General features: G+C 41.5%; 1 protein-coding gene across 1 annotated transcript in view; it reads left to right on the top strand.

Moving 5' to 3' along the window:
* Positions 1-18,412, top strand: part of LOC119888387 (excitatory amino acid transporter 5-like) — a 29,511-nt gene extending 11,099 nt beyond the window's left edge. The window contains exons 2-11 of the mRNA XM_038698949.1: positions 128-207; positions 3,175-3,390; positions 8,409-8,451; positions 8,539-8,746; positions 8,988-9,087; positions 12,673-12,906; positions 12,999-13,193; positions 14,676-14,810; positions 16,345-16,447; positions 18,260-18,412. Coding sequence (XP_038554877.1) covers positions 128-207; positions 3,175-3,390; positions 8,409-8,451; positions 8,539-8,746; positions 8,988-9,087; positions 12,673-12,906; positions 12,999-13,193; positions 14,676-14,810; positions 16,345-16,447; positions 18,260-18,412 — 1,467 coding nt within the window. The remainder of the gene's footprint in view (positions 1-127; positions 208-3,174; positions 3,391-8,408; positions 8,452-8,538; positions 8,747-8,987; positions 9,088-12,672; positions 12,907-12,998; positions 13,194-14,675; positions 14,811-16,344; positions 16,448-18,259) is intronic.
* The last annotated feature ends 396 nt before the right edge of the window (positions 18,413-18,808 follow it).

Raw genomic sequence — 18,808 nt, 5'->3', positions numbered from 1 at the left:
TGCAGCTCTGCTGGACGCTGATTTACATAGCAGAGAAATCTCCTGCCAACTACACGATGACAACGTCCCGCTTTTATTTTGAAGTGACGTGTATTTTCTAAAACGCATCTCTCGTTTATCTCCGCAGGCAAAGATCTACTTCTCTTTTCCCGGAGAGCTGCTGATGAGGATGCTGAAGATGCTCATTCTTCCCCTCATCACGTCCAGGTGGGTCGATGTGACGCTGAAAATCACCCTGCTGAGGGGAGATAATCCATCACAGTCAGTGTTTACTCGACTGCTTTTACGTGTTGGACCCTTTCTGACATTTAAGGTTCCTCTACTGCAGTGGTCTCCAGACGTTTCTGCTCCTCACAGCCCTCTAACAGACTTTATGGGGAGTGTTTAGCTCCAGAGAAAAGTCAGTGGTTGTGCTGAATCCTCAGGACAGAATCTTGGACTCGTCTGTGTTTCACTTTGGTCTGTTTTGTTTATATTCCTGATATGTTCCACAGTCTAATGTGTGTATTCTGTTCAGGTGAATTAATGAACACAGTGAACAGTGTGTTTGTGCAACGTCACTCAGCTCTGCTGCTGCTGCTGCTGCTGCTGCTGCCTTCAGGTGTCTGCGGAGATTAAATTAACTGAAGGAGAAACTTTATTTCAGTCATGGAAGAATCACTGATTTATTTATAAATCAATGATGATTTACAGACGTTCCATCTTTAAGCGAGATCATGTGAGATGTGGTGCTTTGAGTGATCTGGGACCGTTTCAGAGTGAACTTCCCCGCTGTTATAAATAAGGACAGCAGGAGTTATTTTCCTGTTCTGTTTCCTGTTGTCCCCCCCCCCCCCCCCCACCACCTTCTCTTGCAGGTGTTCTCCTCTCTCTGTGGTGTTTGTTTGCTCCCTCCATCCCCATGCCTCCCCCCCCTGTCCGGCCCGGTGACAAATCCATACATATTTAAATAAATAATAAAACAGACAAAGGAGTATATTAATATAATGTTAAAGTAAAATCTGTCTACAGGGCAGGACAGGGTTAAAATAAATAAATGAATAAAATAACAGATAAGGACTTCTGTGCACGTGCACGCGCATTGTTATGATTACATTAGTTATGATGAAAAACTAGCAAGTCGCCGCCTTTGCTAAAAGCCAAACATAATGTGAGTGCGACAACACAAGACAGAGCAACACTACTGAGCAGTCCAACAGAGAGACGTCAAGCTCGCCGTCTGTCCTGCAGACTTTTATTTCACTGAGCTCTCGCTAGTGTTGTAGTCCAGACCGCCCAAACCGAGACCAAGTCAAGACCGAGACCAGAGTTTATCAAGACCGAGATTTTAGGGGCTGAGACCAAGACCAGTTCCCCACATTACATGGCACACAAAAAAATCAGAGGTGCTTCTCAGATTGATCTGAAAGATCCACATTCCCATTAAAACTCGCACATACAAACACTAAGAGCTGAAATCAACGTAAGCAACGCTCCTTTTCCATGTTTACCATCACAGGTAACAACGCATTTTTATTTAGTTATCTACATCCACTCAAAGTTAGAATGTTAATAAATACAGATAATGCAAAAGCAATTTATTGATATTACCAAAGTTATGGTCTTGATAAATACATCAAAGTTATGGACTTGAAATAAAATCCTGAGTTCTCAATGCCAGAGACCGAGACAAGACCGAGTACAAGTGCGGTCGAGTCTGAGACGAGACCAAGACCTTTAAAAAGTGGTCTCGAGACCGGTCTCCAGTACTACAACACTAGCTCTCGCTCAGTCTCTCTCTTTTTCTCTTCCTCACTTCCTCCGTCAGCGTCCTCTTCGGTCTCTTGGCCTCTGATTTTAGTTAACGTTACGTCCATAGAGGCTGCTCAGCCCCAGTCCCAGATTTACTCTTCTCCGGTCTCTCGCTCAGTCTCTCCCTTTTTTTTTTCTTCCTGTCTTCCTCCGACATCTTCTTCAGTCTCTTTGCAGCCTCTGATATCCATACTGAGAACACACAGCTAGCTTCTTCCAGAGAACTCACACTGTACATTTTATCCTTGTTGCTTCCTCTTATAGCTCGCTGAAGAGTGTCGTTAAGTGTTGTGAGGTTATAAAGCAGCAACGCTGTTCTCGCGATCCTGCCCTGAAATTCAATCCTACGTAGTGCCAGACATGATAAAAGACGTCATTCTCCAAATTACATGATAAAATTACTACATAGTGTCGCTTTAATCACATCTATTGGTTGGAGAGTAGGGCTGGGCAAGAAACCAATAATGATAATTATCACAATATAATATTTCTCAATAACAATATAAGTCAATAAATGTTTGATTTATTTAATTTAAATCACAAACAAATTAGCACTTCATTTTTCTATTAAGACATTTATTATGTTGAGGAAAAGGGGCTGAAAAAAGATTTACTTTTTGTTATAATTTGAATGTTCTACCTCAGATTTGTGAAGTGATCCACTTTTTAGAAGCAAGTGTTTGTCACGTTCAACCACAATTAACTATCTGGTTTCTTCAAGTTTTCACTCAGGAGCAAAAATCAGCCTCTAAACTTGAAAGAAATAAAGATTGTACCTTTATCGTGATAATTATCGATATCGAATGGTTTAAATTTTTTTTGTCACGATAACATTGGAGAGTGTTTAATTAAAATTATTTTAAAATTTACATTTTAAGATTATTCTGTGATTTCTACACATTTGCTGCAAGTTTTTAGTTTAGCTTTTGTAAGTAAAACTACTAAAGTGGCAGCAGAGGGACGCTGCACCAGAAACAGACGTCAGCTCAAAACATTTTCCACCAAAATACCAACAAGCTGCTTCATCTGAATGAACCTCCCACCAGAGCTGAAGAGTTTCAAGAGTTTGAAAGTTTGAACAAGAGTTTCAGTCATGCTAGCAGCTGTACTGTGGTGCTTTGAGCTAAATGCTAACATCCTTTTTAGCAGGTATAATGTTTATGATGTTCACCATCTTAGTTAGCATGCTAGCATTTGCTAATTAGCATTAGACAGTAAAGAAAAAAAATGCTGTCTTTCTTTCTGTTTTGAGTCTCGCCGAGGTGATTTTCATCAAACTGAACTTGAAACCTAACAAACATGTTACACTAGCTGTCTCCCCTCGCTTCCTGTCCTTATGCTAAGCTAGGCTAAACGCATTCTGTCCGTTTGTCCTGTGTGCAGTTTGATGTCGGGTCTGTCGTCGATGGAGTCGAAGGCGTGCTGTCGTATCGGCGTCCTGACCGTCACCTACTACCTGTGGACCACCTTCATCGCCGTGGTCGTCGGCATCGTGCTCGTCCTCATCATCAAACCCGGCGTGGGGACGGAGATGGAGAGTCACCGGCTGGGAGCGGGGCCCGTCATGACCTCGGCCGACGCCCTGCTCGACCTCATCAGGTGAGAGAGGTCAGCTTAAAGGTGGATGTTCAGAGGCCATAAAGTATCAGATGGGGGACTCTCTGGAGCCAGGACAGCCCGCCTCAGCGCATCAGACGCTGAATATCTTCCTCTGTCATTTTGAAAAGATGCTGCCTTCAAATGAAACCTGTGAGTTTGTTTTGGGGGGAATGTAAGTAAGGATACAGGCTGGATATTGATGACTGCGATGTGCGTGACGGTGCACAGCTCAGCAGCTCAGAGCGCACTTCTGGTAAAGGTTGAAGGCAGCAGGCGGTGTTGAGGTTAAAGTTTAAATTGGAGACGATGTTATTGGTTGGAGGTTTTGCTTGCTGTGCGTCATGCTCAGTGTTGCTTCCAAAATGTAATACATCATAGATTATTAGTTACTGTCATTTTAGAGTAATTAATTATATTACTGTCTCTGAATTACAATGCTTTTCACTACTTTTGACCTGACTACCTTTCACTGCAGTTTAATGAGCGCATTATTCAGGTGGGAAGATGTTCCACTGTGCACATTTACACATGAGGTACGGCATCATAACTTTATTGATTATTTAAATCTCCGGCACAGGTTCGGTCAGGATGCACTGACAGCAGCCTCTCTGATCAGGCATGGAAATCGTGGTCCATCCATGGTGATAAAGATGCAGAAAAATAGAAATGCAGGTCAAAATATTTTAGAGACCCTCTAAAATTTCACAGATCATGTTTTCAGAAGAGCTCCCGTCTTATTAAGACCTGTAGTTTGCACCTTCTCTACAATCTCAACCACTGAACTCCAGCAAGGGCGTCACTTTGTGTTGAAAAGCGGTGGGGACACAGGGGCTCAGATCAGGGGTGTGAAGAGACACTTCACGATACGCGATATTAGGTTCACCAGAACGAGACTAAAAGATGCTTAGACAGTGTTTTAAAGATATCCTCAGTGCCGAGCTAATCGTCCCTGCTGAGGCAGCACACATGCAGGCACGATTTAGTCGTCCCTCCTCTTTTGTCATGTTCACAGGGAGAGAACGGAAAAAAAGAAACTGTGTCAACAGCTTGTTAAAGTTACTGATCGTTTTTAGGTTGTTTTATAATCAGCGCTTGTTTTTTGGGTGTTTTTTTGCTTAAGTTCCTTTTTTTGGACAGTGCACTTTTGCTTCTTCTACATTTTAATTGCATTGCCTGTTTTCTTAATGTGTAAACAAACCTTTCTAAAGGCATTTTCATTTGTTAGTTAACTGCAAGCTATATTTCAGAATGTTTTTAAACAAAGTGTGCTTTAAAAAAGTGGTGGGGACAAAATCAGCCATTTCAAAAAGTGGTGGGGACAATGTCCCCAGGGTCCCCAGAGTGAATAACACCTATAAACTCCAGCAACAGGAAATAACGCTACTCTTTTCACGGTGGTAGGATGACCAGACATCCCGAAAAATCCGGGACAGTCCCGAATTACGAGCAGTTGTCCCGACCCCTTTCCGGTTTGTCCCGAAAATTAGACCTAACATGAGTTTTGAGCCTAATTAAACATTAAATATCGTATATGATCGTTGTGTAGTTCTCTTGCTCCAGCAGGGGTTGCAGGTTATCTGTACATTGTGTCAACAGCATTGGTGTGTTTTATTTTTTATTATTACAACACAATATCAGTATTTAATTTTTTTAATAAGAGAGTTATCATCAATACCGTTGGAAAGAACTCAGGACTCATGGCTTTCACGTGCTTCCACGTAACTCAGTGTCGGGGGGGGGGGGGGGGGGGGTCGTTGATCATTTAAGTGAATTATCAGCCACAAACTGTCAATCATTCTCGGAGTCGGCCTCTCAGTGACCCGAGTTTTGGACTGTTGGAAATAAAAAACAGGACATTTGAAGACATCAGCTTTACAGAAATAAATAAATGATAAATTTTGACAGTTTACAGACAAAACAATGAATTTATTAATAAAATTGTTGGCAGATAAGTTGATAATTAAGGTAATGTTTAGTTGTGAATAAAGAAAACACTAAAAATACAAATAATGAATCGCTGTCAAAAGAAGTAAAAGTTAAATAAATCTTAACTTTAATCATCTTTAATCAGTCCCTCCAGGCTTTCAAGGGCCTTTTTTCAGATTTTGCAGCAGCTTTTCTAAAAAATAATGATGAAAGTTGAAATGTTCTTTTTTGCTATTAAATTGTGGGAACAAGTGAAAACAGCAAAGGTGGATTTTAAACTTTAGAAATATAGTTGTTAAGGGCCTAACCCTAAAGCGCCTGACATACTTACTTTTCAACAATGTGTAGGCGTAGACAGGTGTCGGCGAAGCGAACGACGTTGTTCACATACTTGCCTGCGTACTTTGCGTGTACCTGGAGGATTTAACCTGAATCCACTAGGACCGGATCATCTCTCGAATGTGCACATTGTAAACAAACTAAACACGGCGACACTGGAGCAGGTTGTGGTTTTAATGAGACGTCATAACGATCTCAGTAATTGCGGACTAGCTCCAGGAGTTTTATTCTAAACAACCCGCCATAAATCTTTCTTAAATCTGACCTTCTTCTTCTTTTGTGTTTAACGGCGGTTGGCAAACCCACTGCATATCGCCACCACCTGGCTGGTGTTTGGAGCAGGAGTTTGCGCGTAGCGTTAATTTCTGCAGACGTGCACAACCTACGCTCCAAAGGAACGCACGGACGCCATCTTGCAGACCCAAACGCGTAGTTAAAAGCAAGTATATCCGGGCCTGACCCCGCATATTTAAACCAGCTGATTCTGTCCTGCAGCTGATCGGATGCAGCAGCCTGTGTCTCAGTGTCTCTCTGACCTCCTCCATGTTTTTCTGACGTTCTCTCTCAAAGTGTTTCCTTTATGTTCGACCACAACGCTGCACGTTCTGCAGAACAGCTTCCCCGCTTTGCTGAAGTTATTGGTGTCGCACGTGTGCTGCTGCGTCGTCTAAAAGTTTGAGTTTGCTGAGGCGTGACAGCATGTTGCAAATTTCCAGAGAAGTTGCAGCGATCCGTCAAATTTGCAAGTTGCTCTGAATTCACGGGGATTTCTTGAATTTGTGTTAATAGTTGTTTACATTCGACTCAAGGCTTTAAGATCAGTTATACGTAACACACAGGTCGTTTTAATAAAAGGTCGGCTAATAAAAGTGCAGTTGCTCTGTGAACAGATCAGTTTGTAGAAACTCGGTGACTGACAGACCGGAGCGGCCGAACAACACTTAGATCAACAACAAGTAGTAGAAAACACACAAACACACATTAATCCAGTTACAGACCGGGCTGATCGGTGTATTTTTAGTAATCCTGCAGGGATAAGTGACAGATTAACTGAGTCAGCGGCGGTGCCATCAATGATCTCTGCTGCAGCACGTTGGCAGACCCAGCTCACGAGCAGGTCGAACGCATCATCATCCCGTTGACCTCTGACCTTCCTGGTGAAGGTCGAGTGATCTCAAATGTTTTCCCTCCTGATTCACCGGCGTTTACCTTCCTGCCGTCCGGCGTCACGTCGGACGTGCTGGATCACGTGCACGCGCTGAAAGGCCCGCGAGCCACTGGTTTAATATATAACCATGCTCTGAATTAAAGTTTAACGTACATTTTTAATGTTAAATCTTGATTTGTTAAGTTGTTAGTAACTAAATAAATGTTACAGCGTGACATGAAAGCTCAGATTGTTTTGTACTTCATTAAATGTACTTTACTGTAGTAAACTAAACATTTACACGTCATTTACACGACTACTTCTTCACTGTGGCAGCAACCTGTACCTGTTTCTGTTGTCACAACATTAATACATCAAAATGTCATGAATATATTAGGTTATATATTTATTTCACATCAGTGATTGTACTGGGATTATCATGAGCGACTTGATATCACACCAAACCCGTCAAAAGATCCCCAAATTACACAAAACCTTTTTTTTTTTTTTACATCTTGTGTCAGATTAAACTAAAAGTACAATAATCCTCATAATCAATGAATCTGCTGATTATATTCTCAATTAATCAATTAATCGCTTTGTCAAAATAACATCAGAAAATGTCATTAAGTTTCATTTTGTCCAAAATCAAAATAATAATTAATTTACCACGATGTTTAGAGGAAAGTCATTTGAAATCATTTTAAAATGTTTTACGTATTGATTATTGATTAATCGACTGGTAGTTGCAGCTCTATCAGTAAAAGGAATCAGTAAATCACACAAACACACGACTATATATGTGTGTGTGTGTGTGTGTGTGTGTGTGTGTGTATATATATATATATATATATATATATATATATATAGATCAATAGATAGATACATTAGGGCTGCAACGATTATTTTCATTATCGACTATCTGCCGACTTTTTCCATGATTAATCAACTAATCGGTAAGTCTATAAAATGTCAAGACTTTAAATGACAGAAAATATAGCAGCAATTCCTCAAATTAACAAGATAAAACCAGCAAATTTTTCACATTTTTACTTTATTATCAAAATTGTTGTCAATTAATTTTCTTTCGACCGACTAATCGAATAATCGTTGCAGCTGTAATATCTATATATTTATATTTGATCTTTATTTACAACTGTTTCTCTTATTTTCTTACAGTATATTGTGTCTTTCTGTGCTTTTGCATCTGTTGTGTATTCTTGTATCTGGAGCTGCCGTAACAAGTGAATTTCTCCTATGTGGGATCAATCAAATCTTATCCTCTTGTCCACCAAACTGTGCCCAAAAATCACCAAATTATTCACAAGTGTCCAGCTGAGAAGTTTTATTGAGGCCGTCTCCTCTCAGAACCGTGGAACAAATTATTCATGGTCCTGGTCTTGTTAGAAGAGGAAGTGCGTCCTTTTCCATCGGGCAGCTGCTGGTCTGGAATCATTTGTTTTATTGATCTGTTTTAGGGTTTTGATGCCGTTGATCATAACATTTATTATTCTGCTTTTATCTTAAACTCAGGCTCAAATATTTGAACATCGCAGCTTTGTGTTCTCGTCATTTTGAATCACGCGTCTTCTCTTTGCCTCCACAGGAACATGGTTCCCTCTAATATAATCGAGGCCACGTTTCAGCAGGTGAGACGATTCACGCGGAGAAAGTTTAGCACTTTTTCAAATCGTCTCAGAACTTCCTGTAACAAACCCGACTCTGTGTTTCTGCAGTACAAAACGGACCTGGTTCCCATCCTCAAAGTCCCGACCAGAACCATCCAGCCAAACTTCGTGTACGTGGTCCCCCACGAGAGCGGCCCCGAAGGTCGCACGGTGTACCTGGAGCTGACGCCGCCCCCGGAGATCATGTACAAGACGAGTCCCGGCAGCAGCCAGCAGATGAACGTCCTCGGCATCGTCATCTTCTCCGCCACCATGGGTGAGCAGAACGCCGCACGCTTATTGCGTCCTGAGGTTTTTATAAGAAACGCCGTCTTCTAAATTGAGCTGGTTGTTAAACAGATCAGACGTCTGCAGTTTCTGTAGTTCACTCTTTTGTGAACAGGTATAACTTCTTCTACCCATAATCCCTCCCATTCCTCCCCCTGAACAAACCACAGTGGCGTTTTCTGATTATTCTTATAATAATAATAATAATAATAATAGCTGTGTTGTTGTAGGCCTGTTGCTGGGCAGAATGGGAGAGCGAGGAGCTCCACTGGTCAACGTCTGTCAGTGTATCAACGAGTGCGTAATGAAGATCATCAACGCTGCCGTCTGGTGAGAAGAACACACAGTACACACAGTACACGCTACAGTACACACTACAGTACACACAGTACATGCTACAGTACACACAGTACACACAGTACACACAGTACACACAGTACACGCTACAGTACACACAGTACACACAGTACACGCTACAGTACACACAGTACATGCTACAGTACACACAGTACACACAGTACACACAGTACATGCTACAGTACACACAGTACACACAGTACATGCTACAGTACACACTACAGTACACACAGTACATGCTACAGTACACACAGTACACACAGTACACACAGTACACACAGTACACGCTACAGTACACACTACAGTACACACAGTACATGCTACAGTACACACAGTACACACAGTACACACAGTACACACAGTACACGCTACAGTACACACAGTACACACAGTACACGCTACAGTACACACAGTACATGCTACAGTACACACAGTACACACAGTACACACAGTACATGCTACAGTACACACAGTACACACAGTACATGCTACAGTACACACAGTACATGCTACAGTACACACAGTACATGCTACAGTATACACAGTACAGACAGTACACACAGTACATGCTACAGTACACACAGTACACACAGTACACACAGTACATGCTACAGTACACACAGTACATGCTACAGTACACACAGTACATGCTACAGTACATGCTACAGTACACACAGTACATGCTAGAGTACACACAGTACATGCTACAGTACATGCTACAGTACACACAGTACATGCTACAGTACACACAGTACATGATACAGTACACACAGTACACACAGTACACACAGTACATGCTACAGTACACACAGTACACACAGTACATGCTACAGTACACACAGTACACACAGTACATGCTACAGTACACACAGTACATGCTACAGTACACACAGTACATGCTACAGTATACACAGTACAGACAGTACACACAGTACATGCTACAGTACACACAGTACACACAGTACATGCTACAGTACACACAGTACATGCTACAGTACATGCTACAGTACACACAGTACATGCTACAGTACACACAGTACACACAGTACATGCTACAGTACACACAGTACATGCTACAGTACATGCTACAGTACACACAGTACATGCTACAGTACACACAGTACATGATACAGTACACACAGTACACACAGTACACACAGTACATGCTACAGTACACACAGTACACACAGTACATGCTACAGTACACGCTACAGTACACGCTACAGTACACACATTACATGCTACAGTACACACAGTACATGCTACAGTACACACAGTACACACAGTACACACAGTACATGCTACAGTACACACAGTACACACAGTACATTCCACAGTACACACAGTACATGCTACAGTACACACAGTACACACAGTACATGCTACAGTACACACAGTACATGCTACAGTACACACAGTACACACAGTACATGCTACAGTACATGCTACAGTACACACAGTACACGCTACAGTACACACAGTACACGCTACAGTACACACAGTACATGCTACAGTACACACAGTACATGCTACAGTACACACAGTACACGCTACAGTACACTGGCCTCTTTAACAGCAGACATGTTGTCCTGTGGAGGTTTTCTGATAGTACCCAGAGGTTTTCAGATAGTACCTAGAGGTTTTCTGATAGTACCCAGAGGTTTTCTGATAGTACCTAGAGGTTTTCTGATAGTACCCAGAGGTTTTCTGATAGTACCCAGAGGTTTTCAGATAGTACCTAGAGGTTTTCTGATAGTACCTAGAGGTTTTCTGATAGTACCCAGAGGTTTTCAGATAGTACCCAGAGGTTTTCAGATAGTACCCAGAGGTTTTCTGATAGTACCCAGAGGTTTTCAGATAGTAGCCAGAGGTTTTCAGATAGTACCCAGAGGTTTTCTGATAGTACCTAGAGGTTTTCTGATAGTACCCAGAGGTTTTCAGATAGTACCCAGAGGTTTTCTGATAGTACCCAGAGGTTTTCAGATAGTACCCAGAGGTTTTCTGATAGTACCCAGAGGTTTTCTGATAGTACCCAGAGGTTTTCAGATAGTACCCAGAGGTTTTCTGATAGTACCCAGAGGTTTTCTGATAGTACCTAGAGGTTTTCAGATAGTACCCAGAGGTTTTCAGATAGTACCTAGAGGTTTTCTGATAGTACCCAGAGGTTTTCTGATAGTACCCAGAGGTTTTCTGATAGTACCTAGAGGTTTTCAGATAGTACCCAGAGGTTTTCAGATAGTACCTAGAGGTTTTCTGATAGTACCCAGAGGTTTTCTGATAGTACCCAGAGGTTTTCAGATAGTACCCAGAGGTTTTCTGATAGTACCCAGAGGTTTTCTGATAGTACCTAGAGGTTTTCAGATAGTACCCAGAGGTTTTCAGATAGTACCTAGAGGTTTTCTGATAGTACCCAGAGGTTTTCTGATAGTACCCAGAGGTTTTCTGATAGTACCTAGAGGTTTTCAGATAGTACCCAGAGGTTTTCAGATAGTACCTAGAGGTTTTCTGATAGTACCCAGAGGTTTTCTGATAGTACCCAGAGGTTTTCAGATAGTACCCAGAGGTTTTCAGATAGTACCCAGAGGTTTTCAGATAGTACCCAGAGGTTTTCTGATAGTACCCAGAGGTTTTCAGATAGTACCCAGAGGTTTTCAGATAGTACCCAGAGGTTTTCTGATAGTACCCAGAGGTTTTCTGATAGTACCCAGAGGTTTTCTGATAGTACCCAGAGGTTTTCAGTCCGGCTGTCCCGACTAAGGATTTACATAGTCCAATCGGAACCGTCACGTCCTGCCTGTAGTCGCGTGTGTTTTTGTGTGTGCGGCGCCTCTCGCCTGTCATTCACCGGTCTTGTGCAGAGTTTTTGCCGACAGCTGAGCGCACGTCGCGGTTCCTCGTGGGTCTATTTCAAGTAGCCTGCTGTTTAAAACCGATATCATTTTCTTTGTGTGGTTCATCAACCGTGATAAATTATCCCCAGTGAAGCTGGAGCTCCGTCTCTTCAGCAAGTGTTCCTCTTCCGCTGCCTACACGTGACGCCCCGGGGTTATGGTTACAATTATGGATTTATTCACGCACTTTAAAAACATTTATTGAAAGTTTAAAGTTTATTTACAGCATTAAACGTTGAAATGTTTATTGTAACAGGCTGTATATTAACTTATTGGGAGAAAACTGGTAGTTCTGTGTGAAATCAGACGTTGAGCGCGAAGCTTCGACTGTGAGTTTGACAGTCGAATCAGGCTCCGCCTATCGAAGCATCGAATCTGCAGCTATTCAGGGTCAGCCCTTGTTTTCAGGGGCAGGTTTAACCCTTTAGCTTTTATCTGCAATGTCCTCTAGTGTCCCTATCAGGCTAAAATCATCCCCTGACCTGGTCCTTGACAAACTATCTGGCTGGATTTCTATTATATCTGGGGTGGATATTCCTGATCCCCGGAGGATCGACTCTGTGATCTTCCTCCAGCGCCGCCCTCGGGACAGACCTCACATGTTTAGCTCCACGACCGGTGAGCCTCACGCGAATCATCAGGATGTCGTTTTGTTCCGTCCTCTCAGGTACTTTCCGTTTGGGATCATCTTTCTGGTGGCGGGGAAGATCCTGGACATGCAGGACCCGAGCACGCTGGGGAGGAAGCTGGGCTGGTACGGCATCACGGTGCTCGCCGGGCTCTTCGTCCACGGACTCATCCTCCTCCCTTTCTTCTACTTCATCCTAACCAGGAAGAACCCCTTCTCCTACATCCGCGGGCTGCTGCAGGCCATGGTGATCGCCCTGGCCACCTCCTCCAGGTCAGAGTCCAGGACCGTCCTCGGTTAACCTGCTGGTCTGTGGGTGTGTTCAGGTTGTCACTAAGGTTTAATTTGACGCCCTTCCTCCTCAGCTCTGCCACTCTGCCCATCACCATGAAGTGTTTGTTGGAAAACTGCCACGTCGACCGGCAGATCGCGCGGTTCGTCCTCCCTGTGGGCGCCACCATCAACATGGACGGCACAGCGCTGTACGAGGCCGTGGCGGCCATCTTTATCGCTCAGGTTAATGACTACGAGCTGGACTTCGGCCAGTTGGTCACCATCAGGTAAACCAGCACAGACATGCTGAGACTGTCTCTAAGACAAGTCGGGAGGTTTTGAGCGACAGGACAAACAAAATGTCAAACTTTTTCTCAAACGGAAAGAATCTTATCCAAAGGGTAACAAAACAAATGTCTGTCAGATTGCACCCTGTCAAAGAGCCTGTTTTTTGCCGCTGACAGGCTCAGACTGTTATTACAAGTGTCATTATAGAAAGGATCCCTGCAGAGAGAGAGATTTTTTAAACAGTAAGATCTTTTTTTTTTAACCAGGCACAGTTACTATATCGCTCTTGTCAAAGCCACCAGACTCCCTTCACAAAAATAGTACTTTTACCTCTCTGGTTCACCGCTGCCTCCGTCGGTTAATTTGTGTTATGGTGTGACTTTTGTGTTTTTAACCCTTTAAAAACACAAAGTCACACAATAACAGAAACAAACAAACCGAGTGAAGCAGTGCTGAACCAGCAACTCCCGTGATCTGCAGAGTAAAATGACTGTTTTTATCAATGGAGTCTGGTGACTTTGACAAGAGCGCTATGGTAACTGCTTCTGGTTAAACAAACAGGGTCTTCCTCCTTAACAAAAGGTCTCTCTCTGTGTAGGGATCCTTTCCATAATGCTGTCAAAGACTTGTAACAACAAGCTGAGCCGACTGCAGCGCTCGCTCGATACTGGACCAACTGAAAATCTGAAATACCCATAAAACATCCTAAACTGGGAACATCTCATAAAATGTCCTGTTACAGTATTCTTCATCCCCACTATTAATATGCACAAAACCAACTGGCCAGGTTACCTGAGCACTAGGGCTGCAACTAATTTTCATTATTGACTAATCTGCCAACAATTTTCACGATTAATCGACTAATCGTTAAATCTATAAAATGTCAAGAAATTGCTTCTTTGGTCCAACCAACAGTCCAAAACCCAAAGACTTTACTATCATAAATGACAAAGAATAGCAGCAATTCCTCAATTTAACAAGATCAAGATCATTTTTCACATTTTCGATTAATAAATGCCTGAAACGATTAATCGATTATCAAAATAGTTGTCGATTAATTTTCTTTCAACCGACTAATCGAATAATCGACTAATTGTTGCAGCTCTACTGAGCACCATAAGAAGATTTTAACATGCTCATTTGAAGAAGCGCCCTCAGACAGAACTTTCTTTAACAGTGTCAAAAGAATGAATTTAAAGGGGACCAATTATGGTTTTTCACATTTTCTGGCATTTCTATAATGTTACAATGTCAGATGTTCATGTTAAACAAGAGACAGGAGCATCTACAGCTTGTTTCAGACAGAGGCTGAAATGAAGAGCCAGTATAAGATAGAAAATTATTATTATTCAGGATCAGACCTTCACATTCAAACTCAGTCTGCTTTGGTTTCGGGGTCAGGTTTATTTTACCTGGGTCAAAGACAACAAGCCTGCCATCAGCTCTAAATAAATTAAATTATTCTTCTGTCTGTCCGGCAGCATCACAGCCACAGCCGCTAGCATCGGTGCAGCGGGGATTCCTCAGGCCGGTCTGGTTACCATGGTGATCGTACTGACATCCGTGGGCCTGCCGCCAGATGACATCACACTCATCGTGGCCATCGACTGGATCCTGTAAGTTACAGCGCTCGTAATGCAGAAAGGTCTTAGTATTATTTACACTTTAATGTTGTGGCGCGTTAACATGGAGCTCCCTGTTTCCAGTACACAGATCCTGTACTTGGGTAAAAGTACAGATACCTTTGCTAAATATTCAAAGTACAAAAGTACCTGCTTTTAAAAATATACAAATATCAAAAGTAAAAAGTACGGTTCTGTGTGTCAGCTGTTACTGACATGACAAACCGAATTTATAAATACAGCAGGCAAACTGTGCTATTTATTAAACACTGTAATTATAAACTGCTTCCAATAAAAATTGAACTTACTCAGTTATATTTTTGTGTGTGTGCAGTGGAGGACGAAGTATTCAGATCCTTTACTTCAGTAAAAGTGCTAATACCACACTGTAAAAATACACTGTTACAAGCAAAAGTACTGCATTGAAAACTTTACTAAAGTAACAGTATGCAAGTATAATCAGGAAAATGAACTTTAAGTAGCCTATTAAAGTAAAAGTAGAGATACCTTTCCTTCATATAAGTCTTTAACTTAAATTTGTACTTGAGTCAATGTGCAAAAGTACCTGCTTTTAAACATATACACGTATCAAAAGTAAAAAGTACTATTAGTATACATTATTAAAAAAAAAAACAGCAGCAAGTGTAATCAGAAAAATGTACTTAAAGTATTAAAAATAAAAGTACTCAATGTCCTGTGACTGTTGTACTATTATATATAAGTTTATTGTTATTCCTCATCATTATTGTAAAGCAGGATGTTGCTGCTGTAGTTGTTGAGCTCATTTTAACTCTTTAATATCAGAGTGCAGCTGAGCTGATTATTTTCAGTCTGGATCAGTCAGCTGAATATTTTCTCCATTAATCAATTTCGAGCCCATGAATTGAGCCCAAAGTGACGCCCTCACAGTGCTTTGTTTTGTCCGACCAACGGCACAAAGATCAACATTATTACAAATAAATTCAAAGGAAAAGCAGCAAATCTTCACGTCTGTGGAACCATCAGATGTTTTTACATGAAAAATGTAAATGTAAAAGTTGTTGTCGGTTAATATAAATGTCAATCTGATAAATGTACCAGCTGTACTTGTATAAAATATTCTCTAATAGTTTTAATTTATAACTAAACATCATATTTTATAAACTCTGACTTTGCAAAGAAACTGAAGCTGTCAGTAAAAAGTACAAGATCTCCCTCTGAGGTGGAGCAGAAGTAGAAAGTGGCATGAAAAGTAAATACTCAAGTAAAGTACAAATACCTCAAATGTGTGCTGAAGTACAGTACTTTAGTAAATGTACTTAATTACTGCCCACCACTGTCTGTTTTATATTCTGCCGGTGGTCAAATAAATAACAATAATTAATTCAGTAATCACAAGTTTTGTGTTTAATGTCTGAATCTGCAAAGTAACGTGTAACTCCAGCTGTGTAGTAGCATCACATGGTAATAAGGATGTGAGTATAAAATACTCCATATATTATATATATTTTGGTTTCACATGTATCCTCCTCCCCCCCCGTGTCTGCAGCGACAGGTTTCGGACCATGATCAACGTTCTGGGCGACGCTCTGGCGGCGGGAATCATCGGCCACCTCTGTCGGAAAGATTTCCCCCTCAGTGAAGCAGGAAAAGTAAAAACACAGTCTGTAATTTTGACTCTGATAAATGTTTTGACTTGTCAGTGTTGGCTTTTAAAACATGTCTGTCTCATAATATTGCTGTTAAAGAGTAATATAGCATTCATTATAGTATATATAATAATATAATATAATAATAAATATACACTTCCCATTAGTGTTCTGATTTTTGTCATTTATTACTTTAAATTTATTTCCCATCAGAAACTGGCTTCCATGGAGGAAAGTTACTGTAAAATGTTAGAATAAATTAACTAAATTAACCTTTCCATTACACCTGTGAGCTGTGACTTCCTTAATGCCTGTGTGTTAGATTAGATTACAGCAGACTTTGCTGAGGTCAGACCAACAAACACAAGAGATTAAAGCTCTGACTGTCAGCTCGAGTCTTTGTCAAGCCCTCTGCAGCGCTCCCTGTTGCCGGGCAGAAAAGTCCATTAATATCCAACTGAGAAATACTTTAGTTAGTTTAACAGAATTATTTCTAAAATCACTTACAATCACTCACCATCACAGTAGCTGACAGCCCGACACGCTCAGCTTGTTATTACAAGTGTCTGACAGCTTTATGGAACGGATCGCTCTTATTTAAGAGTAAGATCCTTTCTGTTTAACCAGAAACAGTCGCTATATCACTCTCGTAAAAGCCACCAGACTCCCTTGACAAATATAGTAATTTTACCTCTCTGATCTACCACTGCCTCCATCAGTTATGTGACTTTGGTGTTTTTAACCCTTTAAAAACACCAAAGTCACACAATAATGCAAACAATCTAAGCAACGAGGGCAGCAGTAGACCAGCAACTCCTGTTAATGTGAAATGACTGTTTTTATCAATGGCTTTGATGAGAGCGATATAGGGACTGTTTCTGGTTAAGCAAAAATTATTTTATTCTTAAAAAAAGGTTTCTCTCGAAGCGATCCGTTCCATAATGCTGTCACACACTTCAGCCTGTCAGCTGCAAAAACAAGTTCTTCAGTGGACGGACTTTGACGGGGAGCAATTGCCCATAAAGATTAGATCGCAGCCCGGTTTCGCTGCTGCAGACTGCAGTACAGTAACTGTGACACAGCCCACTGGGGATGTTAAAACACTCCACCATAGCAGTCCTTCTGGGAGTTATGACCAGTATTGGTGAGTAACTAGTTACATGTAATTCAGTTATAAAATAAATGTAATCTGCAACAGTTACTGGGTAAAAATGTGTAATTAAATTACAGTTACTTATGAAAATGTTCATGATCACATTGGGGGGGTAACATCTGAATATATCTGTAAAAATCTCGGCTTTATGTTGAATAATATTCATTTTGTTGCTTTGCATGTTTTTCATGAGCACACTTAGTGCTTACTAAAGTTTGATACTGTTCTGATTGGTTCTCCGCCCGTTTTAAACAAACAATTGAGAATATTCATTACAAATTTAGAAAAGTAGGCCAAAAGTAATTAAATGTAATTAAGTTACTACGCTTTGATAAAGTAATTGAAACAGTTCAACTACTATTACGTTTCTAATAGGGTAACTTGTAATTGGTAACCTATTTATTTCCAAAGTAACCTTCCCAACACTGTTTGCAACTCAGTCAAATCTGAACTATCAGACATCATACACGTATTTTTGGATTCGGTGTGATTTAAACTTTCCGTGGATATAACATCTCTGATATTCTTGCTGAATAAAAATCCAGTAATCTTCTTAGAAATCACAGGAAAAAAAGACGCCCATCCCCCAAAGCATTATAAATTACAGCATGGTTAACGGCCGTACAGTGTTTTTATTGTGTCTTTGTGTGTTTCCTCTGCAGAATGTACCGTCTTACGGCACTCAGACTCCTCACAACAACTCCCACAGCGTAGACGTGCCAATGACGGAGATCCACACGCACAAAGACTGCATGTTCGACTCACCGGGCGAGAAGCACGCGCACACCGTCTACTACAACATCTGCCAGGTGTGATCGGAGGTGACGGATCTGCTCGCCTCAAAACCACCGCTGAAGCCCGGGAGAGTCCGGTCAAATCTCAGCGTGCCATCTGAGCAGGAGCGTTAAGACGAGACGGACTTTGTGGTAACAGAGCAGCAATCTTCTTAACAGGACGGGAGAGGAACAGGAACCGTGGTTTATTTGGCCAAAAGTGGATCGGAGCTTCTCGTGGAGCTTCGTTCTCCTGCTCGCTGACGACAAAGAGAACAAAAGCTCCACGGGCACGAGGATCAGGACGCCATTTTAATGATAACTCGCAAGCTAGCTGGAATTTTCGAAATTGAGACTATTGCTAAGTATCGAGCAAAGAAATCCAGCAGCATCTCTGCTTGTCACTGAAAAGGTGCCTGATCTGCACCAGAGGATTAT

Source organism: Micropterus salmoides, unplaced genomic scaffold (genome assembly GCF_014851395.1).
Source record: "Micropterus salmoides isolate LMB-PRFRI ecotype aquatic unplaced genomic scaffold, ASM1485139v1 Ms_hic_scaffold_5, whole genome shotgun sequence".
In the NCBI taxonomy this organism is placed as follows: domain Eukaryota; kingdom Metazoa; phylum Chordata; class Actinopteri; order Centrarchiformes; family Centrarchidae; genus Micropterus; species Micropterus salmoides.
This window is presented reverse-complemented; position numbering and strand designations above follow the sequence as displayed.